Source organism: Protopterus annectens, chromosome 8.part0 (genome assembly GCF_019279795.1).
Source record: "Protopterus annectens isolate FY-2018-M chromosome 8.part0, PAN1.0, whole genome shotgun sequence".
Classification (NCBI taxonomy): domain Eukaryota; kingdom Metazoa; phylum Chordata; order Ceratodontiformes; family Protopteridae; genus Protopterus; species Protopterus annectens.
Genome location: NC_056741.1, coordinates 833,544,779 through 833,572,156, shown reverse-complemented (window position 1 = coordinate 833,572,156; position 27,378 = coordinate 833,544,779). Strand labels below are relative to the sequence as shown.

The 27,378-nt window shown below is 38.5% G+C and overlaps 1 protein-coding gene across 2 annotated transcripts in view; it reads right to left on the bottom strand.

The window, feature by feature from the left end:
• The window catches only part of FTSJ1 (FtsJ RNA 2'-O-methyltransferase 1), a 1,029,035-nt gene that overhangs the window by 227,823 nt on the left and 773,834 nt on the right, over window positions 1-27,378 (bottom strand). For both annotated transcript variants that reach the window (XM_044080307.1, XM_044080308.1), the window contains one exon: window positions 5,060-5,143. In XM_044080307.1, the coding sequence (XP_043936242.1) occupies window positions 5,060-5,143 (84 nt within the window). The remainder of the gene's footprint in view (window positions 1-5,059; window positions 5,144-27,378) is intronic.

The following is a 27,378-nucleotide window of genomic DNA, read 5'->3' as shown; positions in this document are numbered from 1 at the left end:
TTTTCCATGTCTGGATTATGGGGTAGGGTTGCAAGACGGAAGCCTTTTCTTACACAGTAAAACATCAAGGCCCAGCTAAAATTTGCAAAACAATACATGAAGTCTCCCAAAAGCATGTGGGAAAATGTGTTATGGTCTGATGAGACCAAGGTTTAATTTTTTGGCCACAATTCCAAAAGGTTTGGCACAAAAACAAACTTTGCATCACCAAAAGAACACCATCCCCGCGGTGAAGCATGGTGGTGGCAGTATCATGCGTTGTGGTTCCTTTTCTTCAGCTGGAACTGGGGCTTTAGTCAAGGTGGAGGGAATTATGAACAGTTCCACATACCAGTCACTTTTGGTCCAAAACCTTCAAGTGTCTGCTAGAAAGATGAAGATGAAGAGGAATTTCAATGACCCCAACCATACATCCAAAATCAACAAAAGAATTACTTCACCAGAATAAAATTAAAGTTTTGGAATGGCACAGCCAGAGCCCATACCTAAACTGAATAGAAAATCTATGGGGAGACCTGAAGAGGCCTGTGCACAAGAGATGGCCTCACAATATGACAGATATGGAGCGTGTTTTAGCAAGGAAAAGTGGGCAAATATTGCCAAGTCAAGATGTGCCATGCTAATAGACGCCTACCCAAGAAGACTGAATGTTGCAATTAAATCAAAAGGTGCTTCAAAGTATTAGTTTAAGTGTGTGCACACTTATGTAACCAGCGTAATGTACGTTTTTTTATTTTTTATATTTTTTCCCCTAACAGATTTGTTCGTTTTTCAATTGAATTGGACAGGTTATATGTCACATTAAAGGTGGGAAAAGTTTTGAAATGATTTATTGTGGTCTCATTTTTTTATATCACAAAAAACAGGCATTTTAACAGGGGTTTGTAAACTTTTTATATCCAGTGTATATACAAAAAAGAAAAAGTAGTGAACTATATTAAAAATGCACACTGCAAACAACCATGCTACAGGAGACATATTTGGAAAGAACTGAGCATGTGAATTTGATAAAGAAATTATTTCAGGATATTATTTAGCGGAATGTCAGGAATAATTGCTAGAGAAGCTCCAACAGTGATAGAAGAGAAAAAAATAACATAACAATGCTAGATTTACAGTAGTAATGGGCTACTAAGCAAGGGAGGAGAGTTATGCTGACATTTATTTATATTCCACCTAAAACTGCTGTAATGGAGCTTAACAAAATTCTGGTAGAAATAATCAGCTGTCAGCAGGGAATATTACTTATACGTGCGGACTGCAATTTTATTTGCAACAGTGAGGATGTATGGGGGGAGCCCAGAAAGAAAAATAAAACAAAAGAGGGCAGAATTCTGAAAATAATTATGAAAATATTTGGTATGGAAGATGTGAATTCAGTAGGAGGGGATTGGAGAGAATTTACATAGTATTTCCCCAATGCACAAAAACTGGGCAGTGATCGACAGAAATTATATTTCACAGGAACGTGCATTTAATTGAAAATTTTGATATGCATCCAATGATTTCACATCACTCACCAATAACAAATAAAATAAAAATTAGGCACTGTCGCTTCTCCATCTATCAGTTAAATAGAGAGGAATTTAAGGAACTGTTAGTGGAAATTATTCAGGAATTGTTGGGGGAAGATAAAAATTTCTTCAGAAAATATAGCTAGGAAGTGGGATAAATTGAAATGTGTGTAAAAACAGGTTAGAAATAGAAGAAAAAAATATGGTTAAGAAGCAATTTCTTCAGAAAATATAGCTAGGGAGTGGGATACTTTGAAAGATGAGTTTAAAAATAGGTTAAAAATAGAAGAAAGAGAGATATGGTTAAGAAGTAACAAAAATTATTTATAGAACTACCAAAAATTAAAGTATTTCAGAACAGGGGAGAATAAGAAGTGGTGCAATTGTACAATGCTAGAGAGAAAATAAAGGACTACCTCGATAATATGCACAAGTTTAGAAAAGACTGCAGTTAAGCAACTGTTTTGATAACTCCACAGCACAAAAGCTTTTAGCCCAACAGCTCAGGCAACAAAGAGAAGAAAGTGTTGTTGCTAAGCTTAGGAAGCCTATAACCAAGGAAAATAACCAGAGATCCTATAGCAGTATTAGAAACATTTTAGACATTTCATGTTATGAAAATCTGTATAAAGAAGATAAATGTGGAGTCCAGAAAAAATATAAATGAAAATGTTTATGTAAGAATTAAATATGCAAATTAGACAAAGATGAGACTAAATTATTAACAGGAGAGGAGGAGATGAGATAAAAATGGTAACGTATAAACAATATATATGAAAGTATCCAGGAATAGATGGTATTCCTTTGGAAGTTTGGAAGTTAGGAGTGGAGAAGTGATAAAAGGTCGAGGAGGTTCTGTTTAACAATATTTTAAAAGGAGAAGCACCACCAACATCCTCTCAGAATGTTGTCGTGGCTGTAATACCTAAAGATGGTAAAGACCCATCAGATCCAGCTTCATATAGACTAATTTCAATTTTAAACCATGACTATTAATTGTTTATGTCTATATCGGCTAAAAGAATGGCAAAGGGGATTCCAAAATTGACAGATATGGATCCATGTGGTCTTGTGGAGAGGAGGCAAACATTTGACAACTTTAATAGAACAATGATGATCCAGACAGAAGCAGAATGAAAGAAATACCATTGTAACTGGTGGGTCTTGATGCAGAGAAAGCATCTGACAGAGTAAGTTGGGATTTTATAAGTAGGGAAATGGAAGCATTTGCGTTCCCTGACAAAATAATAAGGTTAATTAGAGGGATATATGAAGGAACGGAGGCAAAAATTAAAGTGTGGGAGTATTCCTCTCTGACAAGTTCAGTTTGAACAGAGTAACTGGTGTGGTAAGCAAATAACGTTGGCTATATTTTCAAGTAATATTATTTTGTATCTGATAAAACCAGAAAAGGCCATTTCAATGTTGTGGAACATTCTGAGACGGTTTCAAGACTTTTCAGGATACAAAATTAATAAAGATAAAACAAAGGCAACAGCTGTAAACAATGTACCTACACAAAAATTAGTTCAGCAATACCTATATTTATGGGGAAATGACAAAATGAAGTTCTTACAAGTATGGATTAAAAACGATTTTGTTATGGCAGCTAACGATATGTGGGGAAGAGACTAAACAAAAGATGATACAAAAACTAGGAAACTGAAAGCTCTGTTTTATGGATATGGATAGAAAGATAAAAGAAGTGAAATTGTTTTAGTCACTTAAGTTTTACACACAGATCAGGCATATTTTTATTAACCAGAAGAGAAGTTGTGGACAGTAATTAATAAAGAGTTGAATGATTTTATATGGGAGGGGAAGTGGGAAGAATCACGTGGGATAAGTTGATGCTTCCACTAGAACAAGGTGTTTTGAGATCAACTGATTTGATGGGGTATTTCAGAGCTACACGTTTAAAGCTCCTATACATAGCATAAGCAGAAGGCTATAATTCAAAGTAGAAAGGGATAATGATGAAATGGAGGGGGGGGGGCTCAAAAAATAAGGAGAAACTGGGATTTTGGCTACAGATCCTTAACGAGAACAATAACCATACAGAATATTATATTCATAAAGTAGAAAGTATTCTAAGTAAGCCAACACAGGAATGGAGAAAGGAGATTCTGCTGATATGGATGACTGCAATCTGGGTTACAGAGAATAGACAACAGGGGGCTGGAATTTACAGGGGAAAACTGGCAAAAGAACCACGTTATTAGATGCAAATAATTAGACAGGGAAAGATAAGAGAATGGGAAGAGAAAAAAATTCATTTGGACTGTAGGCTACAGACTGCCTTCCCTAACAAGGATTAAAATCAAAGTATAGACAAAGAGAAAGGAATGGAGTATCCTAAGAAAAAGGACCAGCTCGGGTACAGTTTTTAGCACAAACTAGAACAGAAAGTGTTGTTAAAAATATAATTAGTGGGCCATATAATTTATTGCATGATAACTATAGGAATCAATCAGAGGAAGTTACAAAGGATTGGGAAGAGAGACTGGATAAGCAATTCACAAAGAAACAGTGAGAGGATACATGTACGGCTCCCAAATATGCAACAAAGTCTAGAATATTTAGGATCTTTGCTTGGAAGTGTTTTTATAGGTATTTTTATACCTCAAGCAGGCGCCAACGAATTTTTCCTCGGGTAGACTACAAATGTTGGAGGTATGATGAGAAAGAAAGTGGCACTTGGGACCATATTTTTGGGACTGTAATGAGTTGGCAGAACTTAAAAATACAATGCAGACCTCTCTGTCAGAAATAGTAGGTGAGCCAATTAGTGTAACTAAGGAAATTACTTTTTTGAGCAGTGATACAGAACTGGAATTGTCTAGACACAGTAAGGCCTTGCTGAGTTTAATTCTGGAAATTAAAGTAAAAACTAACCGTACTACAAATAGTGAATATAGTAACAGAGATAAAAGAACTGGAAGTGGGATCTTCAGAAAGGGGTAGGAGGAAGTTGCATAAAAAATGGGAATTGTGGGAACAATACATACAGAATAATACTTCAGAGGAAGAATTAAGGATTAAGAGGAGGAATTAAGGATTAAGAGGAGGCAGGAATTGAATGAGCTATGTAATGTCTGACTGACAACGACTGTATAGAAGATTATACATGATGTATAATGTTTACGACTGAAAATGTCAATATTGTTTGTTTTCATTTATTTCTTATATCATGAGATAATTCAATAAAGATGTTTCTTGATTAAAAAAAAATAAATTTAATACATCTATGCAAAGCTATTTGAGCCATGACCTTAGATGGCAACAAGCTCTAACAATTTTAGTAACGCAGAAAAGTGAGATAAAAAACAAAAAGATAAGAAAAACAATGTTAATATACTCCTATAAAAATGAAAATGTAAAGTCAGTCTGACTGGCACAATACATTTGTTCTTGATCTCTGAAGCTGCCCGAGATTGAGAAACCAATAAGATCTTGAATTTCTGTAGCCACTATACACATTTTCCTTATATAATATGCTACATAAATACAATAAAAGTTCTTGGACTCAAACAGACCAATCTTACCATAGCAGTGATCCAAAAGAGGGTTTGACATATTGGGTACATATCCTTCTGGGGGAGAATATCCACGACAAACCACAAATGCTTCTGCAAAAAAGATATGCAAAAATGAAACATATGATTTCGGAGTATAATTAAAACTAAAAGAAAGGAATCACAGGGTGAGTGTCAAGAATGAACGTTTCTCACATACAAGAAGAAAATAAGTGACAGATTTTAAAATACATTCTATATTATATTATTCCACGAGTTTCTTACTGTCCACTACTGACCCTAACTCACTAAAATACTATACAACTCGAGCTGTCCTGTGAAAGAAGCACCATGCTGGCAAGATAAGAAGGATTGAGATATGAAAAAATACATTTACATGAACTTACAATTTTGTTTGAATCAGGAAAATTCATTATTGTTTTAAACACCTCTTTTGAATTATCACTTGCAACATAAGCAAACTTACATTTATATAAAAGTAATCAAACCATATTAACAAGTCCACATTTACAAACATTAGACATCACAAAATCCTACAATCTAGGCAACATTACATAAATTACTCAATTCCTGCTTCTCAAACCTCATTCCTCCTCAAAAATGTTTTTCATGTATTGCTCCCTCAGTTTCCATTTCTTTCCTTTTTTAAAGATCCCACTTCCTGTTGTCTTACCTCTTACAGTATTCACTACTTCAAGTGTAGTTAGTTAAAATTTTTATTTAAATTTTCTAGTGATTACTTTTTTGGCAGCCACCAGAACTAAATTTAACAAGGCCTTACTATGTCTACGCAATAATGAGTCTGTATCCCAGCTCAAAGAAATCATTTCCTTAGTTACACTCATTTTCTCACCCACTATTCTTGGCAGAGTACTTCTCTAGGGAATTTTAAAAGTCTGCCAACTTGTTACACTGCCCAGAAAAGAAGTTATGTATTCACCATAATGTTCCATGTTTGTTTTCCATCCCGTTCATTCTTACAATGATGGGTTCGGAGCAGATTCTCTGTTCCGACGTGGCCGAACACATAGCTGAAAGTCTCAAACTTGGCTCGTGGCAAGTAGGTATCCTACAATGCAGTTGTGTAATTCCCCAGATCTTGTTTGCTGCTACTACTGAATGAACTGTAAAAACTACACACACACACACACACACACACACACATATACTATCCCTAACAGAAGGAGAAACAAACTGAAACAAAGAACTCCTGAAGGTAGTAAAAACATCCATCATGTCCACAAGGAGTCTTTGGCAGGGGGAGGAGGGAGGGTTCATAAGAATGAACGGCGAGATGTACAACAAACATGGAACAATATGGTGAGTACATAACTTCTTTATGTTATGTTGTCCTATCTCGCCTTCATTCTTACAATGATGGGACAGCGTCCCTAGCACCTTTTCCCTGGGTGGCTCATGAGAGTACACCTTTAAGCACTGTGGAACCAAAGGAGGCCCTGTCCCTGGAGGCCAAATCCACTTTGTAATGTGTGATAAAAGTATGAGGAGTGGTCCAAGTAGCTGCTGCACAAATATTATCCATAGGAATTCTGGCTTGAAAGGCAGAAGACATAGCCAGTGCTCTAGTGGAGTGAGCATTCACTTTGAATGGTAAATCTCTTATTTGAGGTATAGATGAATGTAATGCAGTTTGAGAGTCAGTTGGAAAGAGTAGTTTTAGAAACTGAGCTACCCTTTTTTGCATCAGAGAAGGATACGAATAACTGGTCAGATTTTCTAAAATCTTTGGTCCTATGTAAACAGAATCCGAGTTGTCTATACACGTCTAGTTGATGTAATTTGTATTCTGCCTTGTTGCTATGATTAAGAAAGAACACTGGAAGCTCAATAGATTGATTTATGTTAGTTGAAGAAGAGACTTTGGGTAAAAAATGATGGATTAGTTCGCAAAGATACCCTATCCTTATGATATATAAAATATGGTGGTTTAATAGAAAGAACTTGCAACTCTGATGCTCTTCTGGCAGATGTTATATAGCCACCAGAAAAATGGTCTTCCAGGAAAGGAACTTGAGGTCTGAAGATGATGAGGGCTCAAAAGTTGGTAAGTCAGGTGAGACAGAACAAAATTTAAATCTCAAGGAGAAAGGGGTTCCTTAAAGGGAGGTCTTAATAAGGAGGCACCTTTCAAGAAAGCTCTACACAACAGTGTGACAAAGTCTGAGATAGAATCACCAATGTGGAAATTTGAGATTTCAGCAAGTTGTACCCAGATGGTTGCTGCAGCTGAACCTTGTTGGAAGAGGTCTGCCAAAAATTCAAAAATAGAATGGATGGGTGCAGAAAAGGGATCAATGTTCCTGTTTTGAGCCCAAAGGTAAAACCTTTTCCATTTGCTAGAATACAGTTTTCTGGTGGAAGCTTTATGAGAGGACATTAAGATATGTTTAACTGCAGGACTGAAATTCTGAAGCCTGACTAAATTGGGAAGTGAAGCAGCCAAGCTGTCAATTTTAGGGTGTAGAGAGAAGGATTAAGTGCACCTGACATATGCGAGCCCCCATGCACCCCCTATGTGGGGGTGTGTGCCCCCCACCCCCTATTTAAATATACCAACTCCGACACCGCACTTCAATGCAGAAAAGGGAAATTCTCCCATTCTGCACCGTATGGCACCGTTAGCACTAGCTTACATGACCTATAACGTCACATACATCAGTGCTGGCCAAACTAAATATTTCAGAACTCCATTCTGAGTGGTCAATTAAATAAACGTTTGTTTAAAAGTGTTCGAGTACGTTGTACTCGACATTTTAAGTGTTTGTTTATTTAACATAGACCCCCCCCCCAAAAGCCTTCAGGTACACTGACTCCTCATCAGAAGGGGTGGTGACCTGACAGCCGCCTCTCTGCTTCAGGATCTCTAGAATATCTGCAAATGAGGTATCAGAGGATGACCATGGGGACCCTTCCAACTCCTCGAGGTCAGTGTCTGATGTGATGGACTCATCTGGAGAGTCTACGTGCTTCCACTTGCAAGTTCTCTTCTGAGGTGGCTCCTCAGAAGGATATTCTGGGGAGGTCTCGGAGGAGAGGGGTTGTCCAATGTGGGATCCTGAGGCTCTGGATCTCTGCTGTTCTGTGGAATGGGTGGTGCCGAGACAGTAGCTGGTGCCTTAGGGGGACAAGTGCTAGTATCCTGCTGTGGTGCTGTATGAGTAGACAACACACTCATCAGCTCAAAGGTGGATCCCACCTGCTCCGAAGACTCCCTCGGTTCCAAAGAGACAGAGGAGGGCACCGGAACCAACGAGATTGGACCTGAGGCCGATGTAGCAGCCAAGCTAACCTAGGCTGCCGCTCCGAGGGGTGGGCTCGGCAATGAAGAAGATCAGGGCCGAGAGTCCCCCCCCCCAGGGCTGACCGGAGTACCTTGGCTCCCAGACTCTCCGGACGGCACTGAGAGTGTCAGAGCAGAAGTCGGCTCTGTGAACACTGAAGGGGGTCTTGGAACCAATGGATCCACAGTAAGTGGTACCAAGCACTATGGCTCTGAAGGTCCAGCTTGGCTCAGAGAAAGAACAACAGTGGGTACAATTGGTACAGTAGGCTCTGAGACCAAATGGGCCAGAGCCAAGAATAATTTAGTTAGCGCTGACGACTTCAAGAGTCTGCGCACCACCCGTTCCACTTCATCGTCAGATAAGTTCCTGGTGGACCTGGAAGATAGGGATGGAGAGCGAGACCTCTGCAAAATGGGAGCTCTCAATGTTGGAGAAACCGGTGAAATATCCATGGACCGGCTCCGAGAGGAGGTATCTTGTGGCTCAAAGGACTTTGGATCCGAAGAACCAGGCTTGTCAATTAGTATAACCTCTGATGGCTCCAAGGACTGTGGAGCCAAGGAGGTAGTGGCCTTAGAAATTTTTGGTAACTTGACTGGCAGCTCCGACTGAGCCGATGTTGCAGGTGATTGTCTCTTCTGGGATTTTTCCTTTTTGGAGAAAGAAGAAAAAGAGGAAGAACTGTGGATAGCTTCTTCAAAAGTTGGCTTTAAGAGCCCTTTAAGGATCACTTTGTTTCTCCTTTCTTGTAGTACCCTTGCACTGAAGGAATGACAAAACGTACAATCCTCTTGTACATGAATTGCTCCAAGGCAATACACACATTACATGTTCGTCTGTGATAGACATTTTTTGTGAACACTTCTGGCATTTTTTAAAGCCCGAAAGCTTATGTTCCCTCTCTTTTGGGTCTTTAGACATGATAAAGATAAGACCATAATAAAACAACAAGAAAGTTTTAACTATTGAACTGCTAAAGCTAAACTGAGTAGTAAACTATGGGAAACATGAAGGAGACGGACAACAAGGGATCAAAATAGGGCCTCTAACTCAAACGTCCCTATTTCCCAGACAAAACAACACAGTAACTACAAGCCCTCTAACTTAAATGCGTCGAAGAGCTCTCTAACGTAAACGAGCTACTAATTAACTACAAAAGACACAACTATAACAAGGGATACAGTTATGCCTACGAAACGACAGCCAAAAGCAGCACCAAAGGGAATAAAGCTATAACTATTTAACTATAATGGAAGAAAAGGCACAACTTTGATATAACTAAATACTATGCTATCTGTTATAAAATAGTAGAACAGTATTACAGGAAATATACCACACAGGAAATATACTTGTTTTACCAATACATTCTTCACTCTATTCTACTTTCTCCCCCCTTCAGATCTCAAATCATCTTCTTTTCTATCCCAGCCCTACCTCTCACATTGAATCTCACTCACTCTTCCCTTAAACCTTACAATACACATAATCCCTACTGAACCCTTCAGCTAGTTCACTCTATACTTACTAATTTTCTCTACAAAAATAATTCTTGTACTTTATCAGTCCTCCCAACTCTCACAAGCTAGCAGTAAGTAGCCTTTATCATTATGCTCTCCCAAATGTTATAACAAACTTATTTACGTATTACAAATTGCTTATTTTTGTAAATGTTGTAAACATCTGCTTTTTGTCCATTCTGTACATATAATTTTTTTTGTTTGTCTTATTGCTCATTATGTCAACTGTTAACCTCATTCAAATTTATATGAAAAATGTAACTCTTGGAGCTTTTCTCCCCGGGTCTCCACTGAAAACGGGCACTCCTCAGGCCCAGTGGACTACCCCGGTCATCAAACTTTAAATAAATAAATAAACTAAATACTAAGCTATCTGTTATAAAATAGAACAGTATTACAGGAAATATAAAGAAATTTTGTCACCAACTTAGCCACGGCCAAGTTGAGCGCATCCAACCTCGTAAAGAGGCAAACCAGATCTGAGGAATTACACCACTGCATTGTGGGATACCTACTTGCCACGAGCCAAGTTTGAAACTTTCAGCTATGTATTCGGCCGATTCGGAGCAGAGAATCGGCTCTGAACCCATCATTGTAAAAATGAAGGCAAGATAGGACAACATAACATCATATGTTCCCTGTTACAGCTTTCTTCCCCATCACACCTCCAACATTTGCCGTCCAGCTGAAGAAAATTTCTTTGCAGTCTGCTTGGGGTATACAAGTATCTATACAAACATTTCCAGACAAAAATCCTAAATCTCAGACTTTGTTGCATATTTAGGAGCCAAACATATGTTCACCCATTGTTTCTTTGTGAACTGCATGTATAATTTATTTCTTCTCAATCTTTTTTTACCTCTGTTGATTGATTTGTATAGTTATCACTCAATATTTTATATGCCCCTTTAATTATCATTTTTTTTTAAATAGCAGCTTCTGTTCTAGATTCAGTTAAAAACTCAACCAGTGCAGGTTTTTCATTCAGGATTCCCCTATCACTTTCTCTTTATCTATACTCCGATATCAGTCCCTGATAGGAAAGGCAATCTTTCTTTTGCAATAGAAATGTATTCTTGGTCTCCTTCCATTCTATGACATTTCCTTCTCTAATTATTTATTCTCAATACCTTGGTTCCTTTGCCAGCTTCCTTCAGTAAATTCCAGACACCTCTTATTTATTCTCTGTACCCCTAATTATAGTCATCCCTATCACATCTCCTTTCTCCATTGGCTTAGTTCTTAGTATACTTTCTTGTACTTTATAATATTCTGTATGACTGTTATTCTCAAGCATCTGCATCCAAAATCCCATTCTTCCTTTATATCTTGAATTACTTCCCTGCTTCATCATCATCTCTTTCTACTTTGAATTGTAGCTTTCTGATTGTGCTATGTGTAAGAGCCTTAACCCTCTAAAATATCCATTCAAATCAGGAAATCCTAAACCTCCTTGTTCTGTTGGGAAGATCAATTTAACCTAATTGGCTCTTGCACTCTTCCCCATCTAAATAAAAGCATTCAGCTCTATTATTGTCCATAACTTCTCTTCTGGTTGATAAAAATATGCCTGACCTGTGTATAAAACTAAAGGGACTAAACTTTTTTTTTCCTGCTTGTATCTTGCTATCTATATCCATAGCCAAGAGCTTTCAGTGTTTTAGTTTTTGTATTATCTTTTGTTTAGTTTCTTCCCACAAGTCCTTAGCTGCCATAAAAGAATCCTTTTTGATCCATACTCCTAAATACTTTATTTTATCATGCCCTCATAAATATGGGTATTGCTGGACCAATTAATGTGTTGGTACATAGTTTATAGATATAGCCTTTGTTTTATCTTCATTAATTTTATATCACAAAAAATCCTGGAACTGTTTCAGAACATTCCACAACACGAAGATGTAATTGTCTGGTTCCATTTGGTACAAAATATCTGCAAATGAAGACAACTTTTCTGGAACACCATATCAAATAAATCCTTGAATTTCTGGGCCCCTTATTTTCTTTGCCAATGATTCTAAATGTTGTGTCTGTCGGCTTTTCCCGGTTAAGGGTCGCCACAGCGGAACTCCGATCCGCTAATGATTGGCAGTAGATTTTTACGTGCTGGCTTGCCGGGCCTAATGCACAAATGCACAACCTTCAACAAAGGAACTCCCATTCACGCATGTCGAAACACAGAAGACGCTCTAACTGAGAATCGAACGGGCAACGTCTAACTATGAGGCGACAACGCTACTAAATACAATGCAAATAACAAAAGGGAAAGAGGGCACCACCCCTGCCTGATTCCTCTCTTCAGACACAACTTATCAGACAGGAACCCTCCCCGCTTTGTTTTTTGCCTCTGATCCCTCATATAATCTTCGAATTAAGCTTACTGTTTCAGGAAATGCAAATGCTTCCATTGCCTTACTCAGGATATCCCAGCTTACTCTGTCGAATACTTTTTCTGCATCAAGACCCAAGAATAACAGCGGTATTTTCCTACATTCTTCTTCCTGAAGGATCATCATTGTATTAATGTTGACAATTGTTTGCTTCCCTCCACAAACCACATTGGTCCATACCTATGAATTTTGGCATCACCTTTGCCATTCTATTAGCCACTATAGACAAACACTTTATAATCGTGGTTTAAAACTGAAATTGGCCTACATGAATCTGGATCAAATGGGTCTGTGCTGCCTTTAGGTATTATAGCTACCACAGCCTTTTGCCTACCTGGACCACGTGGTTAGAATTGCTGGAGCCATGTCAGACTCCAAACCAGAGACTGCAAACTGGGCACCATAATCGACTCTCCAGCCAACATAAGCATCCTCCGGCCTCAGGGAGGAGACACCTGCAGCAACTGGAAAGACCCCGCTCAAACAGATGCCATATGCTGCCCGGTTAAAGCCTCAGCACTGAGACATGCTGGAGTCACTCTGGAATAAAATCCCAGTCCAGGGGCTTATAAATGCCCTAGGGCAGATAGCCTAGTATGAACCTATGAACCTATGATGCCTGTCCTCATTTTAAAATACTGTGTTAAAAAATCCTTCCAGATCTTTATTATTTTCTTTCCTCCTAGCTTCCCACTTCCACTGGAATACCTTCTATTCATGGAGACATTCCTGTAGATTGGTTATACATCACAGTTTTTATCTCTTCTCCTTTGTCAACTGTTAGTTGTTCTGCCTCATCTATGTCTAACCTTGGTATATTTAAGTCTTCCATAAATATTTCCATTTCTGCTTTTTCTTTATTTACCCAATTCTCTGCTTTACACAATTTTTCATTAACATTTCTGAAATATCTCTAATACTTCTACAGGATTTCAGGTTATTTTTCTTGTTATAGGCCAAGTTTGGCAACAACCCTTTCTACTTTCTGTTGCCCAAGTCATTGTGCCAAAAGTTTTTGTCTAGAGTTATCAAAAAACAGTTGCTTAACAACGTTTCTAAACTTATGAATAGTATCCATGTACTCCCCTATTTTCTCTTTACCACTCTAATTATGCCTCCTCTTGTTCTGTGAGATTCCCCTTACTTTGTACTACTATAACCTTTGTCAGCCCTTCTACACAATTGTAGTTACTTCTCAACCAGATTTTTTATTTGTATCCTATTTTTAAACTACACTTTCATTTTATCCCACTCACTAGCTGTAACATCCAGAGTACCCCAATAACCACTGTATAGTTTCCACTACCCACACCTTAAATTCCTCTCTTATTAAAAGGTAGGTGGAGAAGCACCAGTGTCTCATCTTTAATTCATTACCCTATATTTTTAACTTGGTAATTATTGGTGCATGATCTAAAATAGTTATTGGATGCGCATTAAAGTTTTAATTAAATGGACATGTTCCTGTGAAATATAATTTCTGTCATGCCTAGCCCAATGATCGTATCTTGGGGAATAATATGTAAATTCCATCAGAGTTCCTACAACTGAATTCATGTCTGTCACCACATATTTTCATAAATTTCTTCAAAATTCTACCTTCTTTTGTTATATATTTCCCTTCTAGGCCACATCCTTATTGTTACAAATCAAATTCCAGTCCTCACCTATAAGTAATCTTTCCTGTTGAAAGCTAATTATTTCTCCCAAAAATGTTTAAGCTCCAAAACAGCAGCTTTAAGTATAACTACGTGCCAGCATAATCCTCACCCCCTGCCAGTAGCCCCTTACTACTACAAATTTGCCGTTATCCTCTATCACTACTAGAGCTCCTCTAGAAATTAAGTATTCCTCTTTTCCTTTGTCCCTGATATTCTTCAGAATATCCATCCTGAAATCTTTTCGTTATCAAATTCACACACTCAGTTCTTTCCAAATGTAATTCCTATAGCATTGCTACTTGCACTCTACATTTCTTAATTATTCTTTCCTTTTTGTCTATACCTATGATATTCACATTCCAAGATAATATGGCCGGTGACACTATTATGGTAAGAAGTCATTATTCCCACCTATTATGTATGGCAGCTTTTTTCCAGCTTTTGTGATACATACACCCATTACTGTTTGGCAGATTAATACTTTATAAATTTTCAGCATTGGAACACCTGTCTCATTTTGCAAGGCTTTTTGCTTTAATAAAAGTCCTCAAAAAAAAAAAAAAAAAAACCCAGAACACCCCATAACCAATTAACTTAATACAAACATGCACAAATAAATGCATCTTTAAATAATGATGTCTAAACCTCGTAGGAGCATTTTGGCAGATAGCTGCTAACACAGACCCTAATTAATTTGAAATTCAGGTTATCCATGCTAAGACTCTCATTACTGCCTGTGCTTATACTTACACTAACTGGTGTCATTTTTTTTAATTTTTATTCCCCTTCCCCCAGATACGGCGGCCACAGTGGTGCAGCGGTTAGCATTAATGCCTCACAGCAAGAGGTTCTCCAGTTCGATTCTCGGCTGGGGTGCCTTCTGTGTGGAGTCTGCATGTCCTCCCTGTGGTCGCGTGGGTTTCCTCCGGGTGCTCCGGTTTCCTCCCACATCCCAAAAACATGCAGTATGTGAATTTGACACTCTTAATTGGCCCTAGGTGTGAGTGTGTGCGTGTGTGTGCCTTCTGTGGAAGGTTGGGCGCTGGGCTGGCAACTCATCACCGTAAAACTCCACTGCCAATCATGAGCGGACAGATGATCTGCTGTGGCGACCCCTAACTGGGAAAAGGCCGAAAGAAGAAGATGATTCCCCTTCCCCCAGATGTGAAAACTACTTGCATACTTACAGAAATCAACTTTTAGCTTTGAAGAAACCAATGTTCTGTCTTTTACTGCCCTATTATCAGCATGCCTCCAGGCAAAAATAAGAGCAAAGTAAAATGCAGTCATCTGTTGCAGTCTGAAAAACAAGCTGAAAGATTTACTTAATTGTATTTGTTCTCATATTTAGTCTCCATTTAAAATTGATTATTAGAGTAATCCACGGGTCTTAATCCAGTCACCTATGCAAAAAGTGAGAGAAAACATATCATCTCTACATATATTATGATCTATGCACTTTTACACACCATTCCCACCAGAACAACCATCCAAGATTACAGATTATTGACTTGAACACTCCTATCTTTTCTTCTGTTTTTTTCCCTTAATATCAGTAAAGAAAGAGGAAGAAAAAAAAAAGGAATCCATTTACTTTAAAAACTTAACACATACAAAAACTAAGAATGCTTTACTATAAAAAAATATGCAATTTATATTTGTGAAGATTATTTATATGTTTTTACATACATTCTGTTATGAAAAGAAACTGCGGTGGTGGTGCTGCGGTAGCGTTGTCACCTCACAGTAAGACATTGTCCTATTCGATTCTCAGCTAAAGCATCTTCCATGTGGAGACATGCGTGAATGGGCGTACCTTCGTTGAAGGTTGGCATTAGGGCTGGCAACTCGGCACGTAAAAATCTACTGCCAATCAGCGGACCGGCGTTCCGCTGTGGCGACCTAACTGGGAAAAGCCGAAAGACACAACAACAACATTCTGTTATGAAAATAAACTGTTTCTTTGGAACATTGGAAACATAGTTTCCACTGGCAAGGTCTCCCTGTGTGCTTTACTAACAGAAGAATGAGAAGCAAAGTCTACTTCTGCTTGATGGCTCATTTTTGTTGGACAAACTTTTGAATTTCCTCTGTAGTCTATTCTGCATCAAAAAATTACTTTGATCCTACAGGAAAAATATTCTGAAGACAGCTGGATACAACAGCTTAAATCTCACACAGCCTTCTCGACATTCCCTGATTAATGGAACAAATCTGTTTCTCAGCTCACTGTACACCACACAGGAATCCTCTTTCACAAACACTTTACTGTCTTTGACTTTTAATACTTTGATCTTTTGCCACAACTTTGCCAGGATCAAATCTTTCTACCTGTAGGTTTGTATCTTTACTAATAAAATGTCTTGTCTGCTTTCCTTTGGCCACATTTGGAGCACAGGCATGGTGTGCCCTTTCAATTAACAGTTCCTGCTATGGAGTACCAGTCCAATTGCTTATTTGTGTCTTCATAAAAGTTTGTTCTTTCTAATTTCTCTGGTACAGAAGAAAATCTCAGATTTTCCCTGTGTGTTCTGTCCTCTAATTCTACCATTTTTGAAACATAACAGTCTCATACTTAGCCAGACTTTTTTTTTTTTTATTTTGACCTCCTATTTTTCAGTTTTATCAGTTCATCTAATAATTACCTGTTTAAAACTTCATCCATTTTTTTCCAGCCTTTTATTATTTGAGTTGATATACTCCTTTAGTGTTTCATTTATTTTAATAAGCCATAAGCATATTTGACTTATTTTTTCTCTAACTTATTGGAAGACATGTCTTGCAACAAAGCATGAGCTTAAACAGCTTTCTGCTAAACAGCTGCAGGATTCTTCCCAGTCTGTGTTTTCTCTTCACCTTTCTAGCTGATTTTCTTTCAGGCTGTCTTAGTTTCTTCTTTGCAGAAATCCAGGCAGTATACTTACTAGCCAGTAACTGAGTTTTACTCACGCTGATAATACCTCTTGCTGTTATTTCTTAGTTTCTGCTTTCACACCAGGAGAGCTGAAGTTAAGCTGTTGATCAGTGTGCAGCCATCTTGGAAGTCCAGGGAAATTATTGATTTTAGTCCTTGTTTTCTCAACTGGGCTAAAGATTTTTTTTCATGTTTGCAACATGTAATATCACAAATACTGACAACAAATTTAAAAGAGAGAGAAAGAGGCAGACAAACTAACATACCTCTCCCACATAAAACCTCTAGAAATGTACTAACATACCCCTTCTTAATAAACACCTGTGATACACAGGGACACAACTAGGCTGGAATGCACAGCTAGCCTTATGAAGGCCCTGGTGGTCGTTGGCCTAGTATTTATCTATGAGCACCAACATATTCTAATGGACTAGGTAAAAAATCTATACCCGACGCAAACAATGCATACCTAGAAAGATGCAAAAAATGCAAGATACAGACAATAAGCAGCTAGGCAAGCAAATATTGGTAACAAGCATCATAAGGGTACGGAGAAAATTGTTCCTTAATGTGAAGGGTAATTTAAACTTGCCCAGCAAACTTCAGAAGAAAAGACTGCATATGTTTGATAAGGGCAATTAAAGTGGGAAGAAAGATATCTGCAAGTATTTAAAGATCATGTTCAAAGGCACAGGTGAGTAGGAGTTGCATGCATCATGCACTCTAAAATACTTCTATTTTACTTTATTAAATTTATTTTTGGTGTTTTCATTTGAAAGAACTTAAGAAATAATGAGCAGATGCCATACAGCAAGCCTGCTGCTTTCTGGCTTCAAAAGGTAAGAAGGAGCTTTGAAAGTAATCATTAAATTCTAGCTGTGACTGCAGTAAACTCGGGGGAGGGAATTCCTAAGGGTCATTATTTGCATTCATATGGTTTTAGTTTCTTAATGGATTTTAAAACTTTTTAATCAATTGTACTACTTTTCTGGAGTAATCAAAAATAAGCTGCAGTAGCTACAAAAAAAAAAAAAGAAAAAAGGGTCCAGGATTCAACCTTGACCTCCAGTCACAGTATGTTCAGAGTCTTCATGTGCTCCCCACATACATGCAGATACTTCATTTAAGACACAGGCTTCTACAATGAAGTCTATTTTCAAATGGGACCAAATTACACAGAAACCAGTTGGAGCCTTTTTATTCTCCTACTTCAAGGGGCCTAACTCAGTCCCCCTATGAAACCAGTAATTACAAAATGCTGAGAAACCAAAGCGCCAAACACTAATGTCCTAAACACCAAAAAAGGCAAAATCCCCAACTGCAAGCTTTTTTTGCAGGAGGTAAGTCCCCTGCACCCCCCATGGGTGGTAAAGCCCCCTACACCCTGAACTTGTATACATGCCAAATGCATGGTCATAGAAGTGATAAATCTCACAAAACAGCAGAATCACTGCAACTATATACTAACAAACTGTACCAGCAGTGACTGCTTAATGAAAACAGCAATTGGTGTTCTGTTCCTCAATGTCTTGTAATTGTGGCACTGAAGGCTGACAGAATTTGATCTTGGTCACTGGCAGTTATGCCACCTAATTCAGGTAAAACTTTTCCTGTATGACTGCAACAGCAGGTTAAGAGCTATATTTTTACTATACTGTCTTCTTTCTTTATTACACTGTTTTATTTATCATAAAGTACAATTGTGTAAGTAAACATACCATAACAGTAGATGTTGGAATGATCAAAGCTGTAGTAGTCTAAGCTATATGTTTTTTTATCCTGCATAGGATATAACAGCAGGCCAGCTTCCAAAGCTTCAGAACACCTTCCTTGTGCCAAACCATTAGTCAGTTGGAGCTGAGCTGACTAAACAGATATAGGTAAGCAAGACCTTCAGAGCTTTCATAACAACTGAGAGAGCAATTAAGCTCGGACAGGTCATTGCTAAGAGTAAGAAAAAAAAAGTCCACATACAATAAAAGAAAGTGTGTGTGTGGGGGGGCTAATGCAACAGTGACCATTCAAACATCTACTGTTAAGCTAAGTTTAGTTACAAAACTGCACTACGTTCTTCACACTGATTACTGCTGTAGTAGCCTAAGTAATACAGGCAGATTATAGTCTAGAACAACTGGGAGGCAAAAGAAGGATCCAGGATCCCCTGAAGAATGGTTCTAGCAAAGCTGGACCTACGCCTGGAGAAGAAATCTAGCTTGAACTGCTTTGTAAAAGTACAAAGAGAGGACCAAGGTGCTACTTCTAGAATACCTCTAGCGTCCAACCCTTCCCAAAAAGCCACAGATGAAGCCAATGCTCTGGTAGATTGTTGTCTTGACCCTGCATGGAATAGGTCTGTTGTGGTGGGAAAAACAAAAGGTAATAAGCCCAAGACAACCATCTGGAATTGGTCTCCTAACACAGATTGTCCCTTCTTACTTTCACAAGAAAAGAACAACTGACTGGAAGTTCTGAAAGATTTTGATCTCTAAAGATAAAAATCAGACTCATCTGTGGTCATCTAAGGTATAAAGTATCCCTTCTCCCTCATTATCGGGTACAGGGAAGAACACAGGTAGATGGATTGTTTTCCTTAAAGTAAACTCGGATGCCACTTTAGGTATAAAAATGATTAGTTCTCAAGGAAACCCTATCTCTGTGGAAAATAGATAAGGTTGACCAAGTATAAGGACTTACAACTCAAACTCTTCTTTCATAGGTTTCAGTAACCAGTAAAACTGCTGTCCATGTTAAGAACCTCAAGTCAGACAGATGACCTTAATCAAATGGACCAAGTGTTAGCTTCTCTAACACCAGTTTTCTTGAAAGTCTCTTGTGCAATACCCCTTACAAAAACATTTTGACAGGAGAATGCCTTGAAGTTGGGGGGGGATCCATGGGCAGACATACTAAAATGGCCAACAAATGAACATTGAGAGGTGAGTAAGACAGGCCATAGGAAAGTAACCAGAGAAACACTAGCCCTAATTGGGTGTTGGTTATGTTGTAGGTACAAACCAGAAAACCTAGTCTGTCTGCCAATAAATTATTTTCTTGTAGCAGGACTCCTGCCTTCATTAGTACCTGCTGCATGACCTCAGTAAACAGGTACACAAAAGGTATTAAGACCCTATAATACAGGCAGTCAGTAGAAGTTGTTTGGGTCAGGATGAATCAAGATCCAATCTATGAGGAAGCTTGCGGTAATTGCTCCTGGCCAATTCCAAAAGAAGGGAGAACCACTGCTGCCTGGGCCAAAAGAGAGTCACTTCAATGATCTTGCATCAAATGTCAGCGGAATTGGGAGAAAAGCATACATGTACATTCTTCTCCAAGGAAAAGACATTCGTACCTCTCAACCTGGAAACTTCAAAAAATCTGGACAAGGCCCATGAAAAATAGGTACAAATCTGTACGCTGATTAACACAATTTGCATACATAATTATGCAACCCCACCCACTCTAATGGAATTGTGGGATACCAACTTTCAAATGCAAACTGAAAAACAGACAACCAAAATATGGCACCAGAGTCCCCCTGCAGCCATTCCAATGTCCCATTACCTGGCTATTTCGCCCCATTTACCATAAACACTAATGTGCATACTGCTTTACTTCTACAATGACTATTTGGATTTTATTTTAACATTTTATAGCACAATGCACAAACACTAATAGACATCTGCTAAACAAAGCAATACTGTCTCACAATGAAAGCAGACTTAGCATTAAAACTTCTCTGCCCTTGACACTCACATTCATTGAAACAGCATTGAAACCTGCACCGCATCCAAAACAAAATGCATCTGGCCAGTGGTGGTGGATAAAGAATACCTTTAGGCTGTTTTCAAATCACAGACCCCTTGCACACAAAACAAACCTACACGTGTTCTTCGATACACCTTCCTGACTTTATTAAATTACATTCCTTGTATAACACAGTGCACTTGTTAGAATTAGAGCGCATTTAAAATTTATTGTTTGAACATTTTTCCAGCATGCAATGAAACAAAATGCATGATGAACCAATAATGACAAAATGGACCAATTCAGAACATTTCTATCATAAAAGTCTATAAATGGGTGTATGTGTATATATATATATATATATATATATATATATATAAACAAAAGTTGCAGAAAGCACTCCCAAACACACCAATAAAGACAAAAAGAGTGCAAGTTGGTGAAAAAAGAGGATGAACTTGTTAAAAGTAAAAACACTTTTTCTTTTATTAAAACACTTCGGTCAAAAACAGCATGAACGCCTTATATAAACAACTCGTGTTTTTGTCTAAAATAACTCAGACTTCATCAGATACATACTTCTCACCTCATTAAGTGTATTTATACTATTCCTAAGAGTTAAAAACCAATTAAATTCAGTTTCAAATTTCAAACGGACAAATAATCTGTTTAAATGAACACATGAATATTAAAACTATTACTATTAGTACCATCTAAATTTATGTTTCACTTTACAATTAAATCAAAATGAAATGTAAAACATAAAATCAGAACATTGTGTTTCATTTTACAATAGGTCAATGTTTTAATTTAAGTATTATAAAAAAAATATTATAAAAAAAAAAAAATAAGAAGTGTGTGAAGTGTTTATTTATTTCATCAAAACCATGAAATAATTGGGAAACAGTGCCACCCTTCTGTCAAAAGATAATATTACATTCTTCAACCAAGATATATATATATATATATATATATATGTAAGCTGCATCTCAGAGGCATAAACTCAATAAAAAAAAAGCAGTCTCTTAAATGTAACATGACAACTGACAACATCAAACCATCCATACAGAATCACCACAGCATACACGCTTTTAAGTTGAAAGCATTGTGTGTGTGTGTGTGTGTGTGTGTGTGTGTGTGTGTGTGTGTGTCTGTGTGTGTGTGTCTGAATGAATGTCTTCAAGTTTGGAGAGACTGCCAGAACTAAAGAAATTTAGCAAGATCCCATGTCACCATCTGTGCAGCAAAGCAGTTTAAACTGAAATAAGAGCAGAGGGGCAGAATTCTACATGAAAATGATTCCAGGAATTATAACAAATGCACACCGTTCATTGCTCAGTATTATGCATAGTTTAAGACTTCATTCTTTGTGAGTCAGTGTCTGAACAAACACCCAACTTGCGGACGCACACACAAAGACACGCACCTTTCCTAAATAAATGGCAGCAGCTTTGTACATGCACCTCTTTCCTAAACGGCAGCATAGACGTACCTTTTCTAACATTCAGCAAGGCAGCAGCTTCATAAATGGCTCTTCCCTGCTCAAAGCCTTCCCAGGGCAGCAGCATTCAGCAAGGCAACAGCTTCGTAAACGTCTCTTCCTAACTCAAAGCCTTTCCAGGGCTTTAGCTTCATAAACGGCTCGCAGCAGCATAATTCTAGGCTCTATTGTACGCATACTGAGCTTGAGCAAGCGCAATTCCGACAGGCTGGCAGGCTACTGATGTCATCGCACATGGGATGACGTCAGCTCAAAAAGCCAGGAAATAAAGTTTTAAACTAAGTGCTGGGAAATTTGGAAATGAAGGGGTGCCACTCAGGAATCATGGCGCCCCATTTTTTGGACCCCAAAACTTGGTAAAAAAACAAGTAATTTGGGATGGTTGGGAGGTATGGACATGGTCTTCCAGGCCTTCTTGCATGGAGTTCTGCAGCAGAATTTTGCAAGCTGATTATTCAGAGAGGAGGTAAAAATGTGTACTTGAACTCCCCACAGATGTGCCAAATCTTGTAAGATCCCCCAATCTAGTTTCCATTCTTGAGGATTGTCCTTTGTCCTGCTCAGCTTGTCTGGCACAAACTTTTACTGTGATGGAATGTAGGATGCCTGCAGAGTCGGACTGTGCTGTGAAGCTATATCCCATGCTAACACAGCTAGTCTGCATAGGGGGAAACAGCTTTTCTATATACTATATCATTGTGGCATTATATGTAACAACTTGAAGTCCCGGGGACCAAAGGAGATTCAGAATTGAGTGTCTTAAGAGGAAGCATCTCTTTTTTAAGTTTACATGCTTGTGTCTATCTTTGTTGTCCCAGATAACTTGCACTTTTACCCCCCATGACACTGCTACCCAAAGCAAAGTTCAAGGCATCTGTGGTGACTGACTTTTGGAACACTAGGGGAAACAGGAGTTCACTCAGTATTACACAATACCATATCTTCTAAACTATCCAACTACAGATTGGGAAACCTACACCACCACTAGTGCACAAGCACAAAGATTACTGGACTTTGTCAATACAAATGTCCTGGGGTAAACGGTAAAAGCACTCACTGGGGGAATATCAAATGTCCTTACTAATATGGGAGCATCTTGCACTATCACTTCCATATCTCCATCATTGTTAGGTCTGACCATAAAGCAGTCTCCTTTGAAATAAAACTGAAACCAGGGATTCCTTCCACCCAAGGTACCTTTAGAAATTTCTAAGACAAGCTACCTACTCCTAAGTGATACATTGTGTCAAGCTTCAAATCGCCACCAGAGTTAACTCCATTGAGTATGCAAAAATTTGGACCACTACAGTATACCAGAAACAGCTGCAGAGATGCAACTGTACCCCATACAAACAAATGCAGGGCAAACCCCAGAAACAAACCCACATGGCTGAACCATAATAACAAGCTTTATAATAAAAGGAAAAGAATTTTGTCCAAAAGTTAGAGCAATTCCTAGAATGTTAACAGCGCTGGTCACAAAAAAGCAAACTCAGGAGCTTAATACAATCCACCTAAGCCAGGTTTGAGGCCAAAACAGTTACCCAAGCCAAGTACGATCACAAGGCATTGTTTAGTTATGTTCGTAATCTCAAAAGCACAAAGCAGAAAAGCTAATTGTGAACGCTGTTACCTACACTGAAGATGAAGATATAGCAAACCTACTGGCTGATAAATTTAGCTCCAACTCTATCCTGCCTTCTCTCTCCTCTATCTGTCCCTCAGGAGCTAACCAAAACTGGCTTACCTCCAAGTATCACACAAGGCCAAGTCCTAAAAGTTGTATCAAAAGCTAAAAATACTACATTGATGGATTCTGACAATATTTATGGATGCATCTTACATAGCATGAAGCACAATTTAGCCAGACGCCTAACACTTCTCAGTCTTAGTCTCCATACAGGTTTTGTATCAAGAAAATGGAGAACAGCTACAGTCACTCCACTGCATAAGGGATAAACTTCTGCAGACCCAGGCAATTACAGACCTACAAGTCTGACCAGCCTCATATGCAAAGCCATGGAAAGACTTGTCATGGAATAAATCATGACATTGGGAATCTCCAAACACTGGACCCATCAAGGACAGGTCATGCTTGCTCAACCTAGTGGATTTTTTTGAAAAGGTCACCAAAGCAATGGACCAAGGCAAAGCGGTACACACAGCATACCTCTACCCACCCAAAGCTTTTGACAGAATTCCTTACCAAGGCACAGTAGAAAAGCTAAATAAACTGGGAATAAACCCTTATGTCACCCTCTGGATTGCCAACTGGCTCACAGACAATCAAAACAGGGGAAGTTACCTCCACAGAGAGACCAATGGAGTCCCCAAGGGTTCTGTACTGAAACCTCTCCTGTTTGGCATCTATTTTTCTGATGTAAAAGTCAATACCAAAGTGCTCTGGCTGACTAACTTTGCAGATGACTCCAAACTAGGAGCAGTCATTGAATCCCCAAATGACTTTGCCATTCTGCAAGAAGGTTGGTCTCAAGTAACTGATGTCAAAATTATGGTCTAAAACTAAATGCCTAAAAATGCATTACTGTATCCTTTGGAAAATCTTCTACTTCAAGGAACTACCACACTGACAACACATCTTTAAGAGTTGACCCAGTTGTTCAGGACTTGGAAACTTACGTGGTCAGTGACCTAACTTTACTTCAACATGCGTCGATTGTAAGAAAGTCCTCCATAGCTTATAAACAAAGGGATTATGTCTAGATCTAGGGATGTCATTGTCCCCCTTTTTACTTGGCCCTCATTAGGCCATTCCCTGAGTATAATGCCCCCTTTATATCTGCCCAAATACATGCAACTGGAAAACCCACAGACACCTTACTAAAAGGATACAAAGCCTGCACAACATGTCCTACATGGACCAACTCAAAGCCCTGTCACTATACTTAGCATTCTACAAACTGCTAAGAGGCGACTTGTGTCTGGCGTAAAAGCCATCCTCTGAACCATTACTGATGGATTTACTGCACATCAGCAAGTCAAACAGCATCAAAAATACTCTGTCTAGGGATCTAAACCTGTTCTGCAACATCAACAGACTGGTTTGGAAGGACAGGTATATTTCACACAGGATACCGCTGCAGTGGAACAGACACTCATTCATATCTGTTCAAGCGCAACTTAGATCAAAGGATGGGAAACAAAATTTACTCCAGGACTACTCCCTGTACTGCTAATGGACTGATGTAGCTTCTAAATGCTCCATCCCATGCATGGGTTCCATCAAATTATCTATGGCTTGATCCCATTTATTCTCATTAAGAGTAATATATAATTATCAATCATGGGACGGTTAAGGAGAGTCTATAACCAAATGGGATAGGTTATTTCAAGTACATAATGGGAAACTGGCTAGGCTTAAAATGGAAGCTCAGATTCAGGAATATCTGATGTATCCATCAAATGATTTCTCTTCTCACAAATCTCAGAACTGGACTCTGAAAAGATAATGGCCGTTGGTGCTGGGACCAAAGAGAAAGAGATACCACTGTCTCTTTCTCATGTCGAGTCTTGCCAGAGGGGTCATGAGAATCATAAATGGGATGAGACCCAGAATCCTGAGGTATTCCTTTGCAGTGAACAAAGTCTGAATGGAAAACCCTTAGAACAGATCAAAATATAGGTCTGTTTTTTTTCCTGTGGAAAAAAAGCTCTTTGTAAAAATGTGTGTGTGACTGAAGTAAAAAGACTGTTGAATGTTGCCGCTCGCTAGGTCAGGAAGAAATATGCGAACATTGTGGGTTCTTGTTCAAGCAGCTTTTTATATACAAACACATTGTAAATTAGGTTAAGTAACTTTAACTTATAAATAAACTAGCTATCATGCACATAGATGTTAACTCTCTGGCTGCACCTTCAAAATGGCACTTAAGATAATACGTGCTAGGAATTTATATGCACACACAGACTTAGAAAAGCTTCTTAAAGGTACAGCACACTTTATTCTACATCCTCCCTCTGAGAAACGAGTTAGTCATTGTCACAGGAATTAATAAATATGCAATTTACACAGGAATGATTTTCATCATGCAATTATATACAAAGCTAGGTACATATATACAACTATGTCCAAGTTGCTGTGCATTTCACACTGGGCTTTGAGATGCGACCATATTGTGTGACATAAAATTTGGGATCTGGTTTAGCAACTGGAATTGTCTCCGTCAACTTTCAATCTTAGGAACTTTCGGATCATCTGCCGGAACAGGAATATCATCTAGACTGCTCTGAGAGTTAGAGTCTTTGTCATAGGAACAATGCTGTGATGTTAGTTCTGCTACAGGAAGATGTCTGCGATTTCTCCTGTACTACACACCCTCGGTTTTAACAAAATAGGATCTCTGCTCTGCATATATACTTGTTACTTGACAATCCAGTCGAAACCTTTCGCTGTTTGTATCCTTACTGTCTCTCCTTCTTTCAATGGACAAATAAATCTACTCTTTTTGTCATAGCTGGACTTTTGAAAATAATGCTTCTTTAATAACTGGGCTCTAATGGCTTTGCTGTGTTTAGCTTTAGGCCTCAACAAACTACAACTGATAGTCAATATTGTTGTGATTTGCCTGGAGAAAAGTCTCTGAGCAGGTGAGCCAAGTATATCATCACAGGTTATGTTTCTGAGATTGAGTACATTAAAAAAAAAACATCAGTATTATCAAGATTTGACTTCTCAAGTAATTGCTTTGCACTCTCTACTGCACGTTCAGCAAGTCCATTTGATTGCGGATACTCTGGACTACTAGTAATATGCACGAAGGCCCATTCTCTTGCAAACATCTGAAACAATTAACTGGTAAATTGGGTACCACTGTCAAAGTAATTTCTGTGGACTGCCATGGACTGAGAAATTGAGTTTCAACTTAGTAATGACTGTAGAAGAAGTTGGATTAAGTAGCAGATCGATCTCAAACCAATTTGAATAAGAGTCTACAAATACTAAGTAATGTTGTTTGTTCCACTCGAAGATGTCAGCAGCTACTATTGACCAAGGCAGTTCAGGGATTTGACTTAGCTGAAGTGGTATTTTTTTGCAAATACGGTTTAGTACTATTGCACACTGAACAGGAAGAAAGTACTCTATCAATGTCTTTCCCTAGAAAAGTCCAAAACACAAGTCCTCTCGCCCTTGTCTTAGTAGATTCGGAATCTGGGTGACCATGATGCAATCTCTGTAAGGAAAGTAACGCTGCACATCAGGTAGTACACTAAATTGCTTTGATGGCCATCCGACATTGATGCAGTGATTGAGCTTTTGCAAAACTGGATCAGTCAT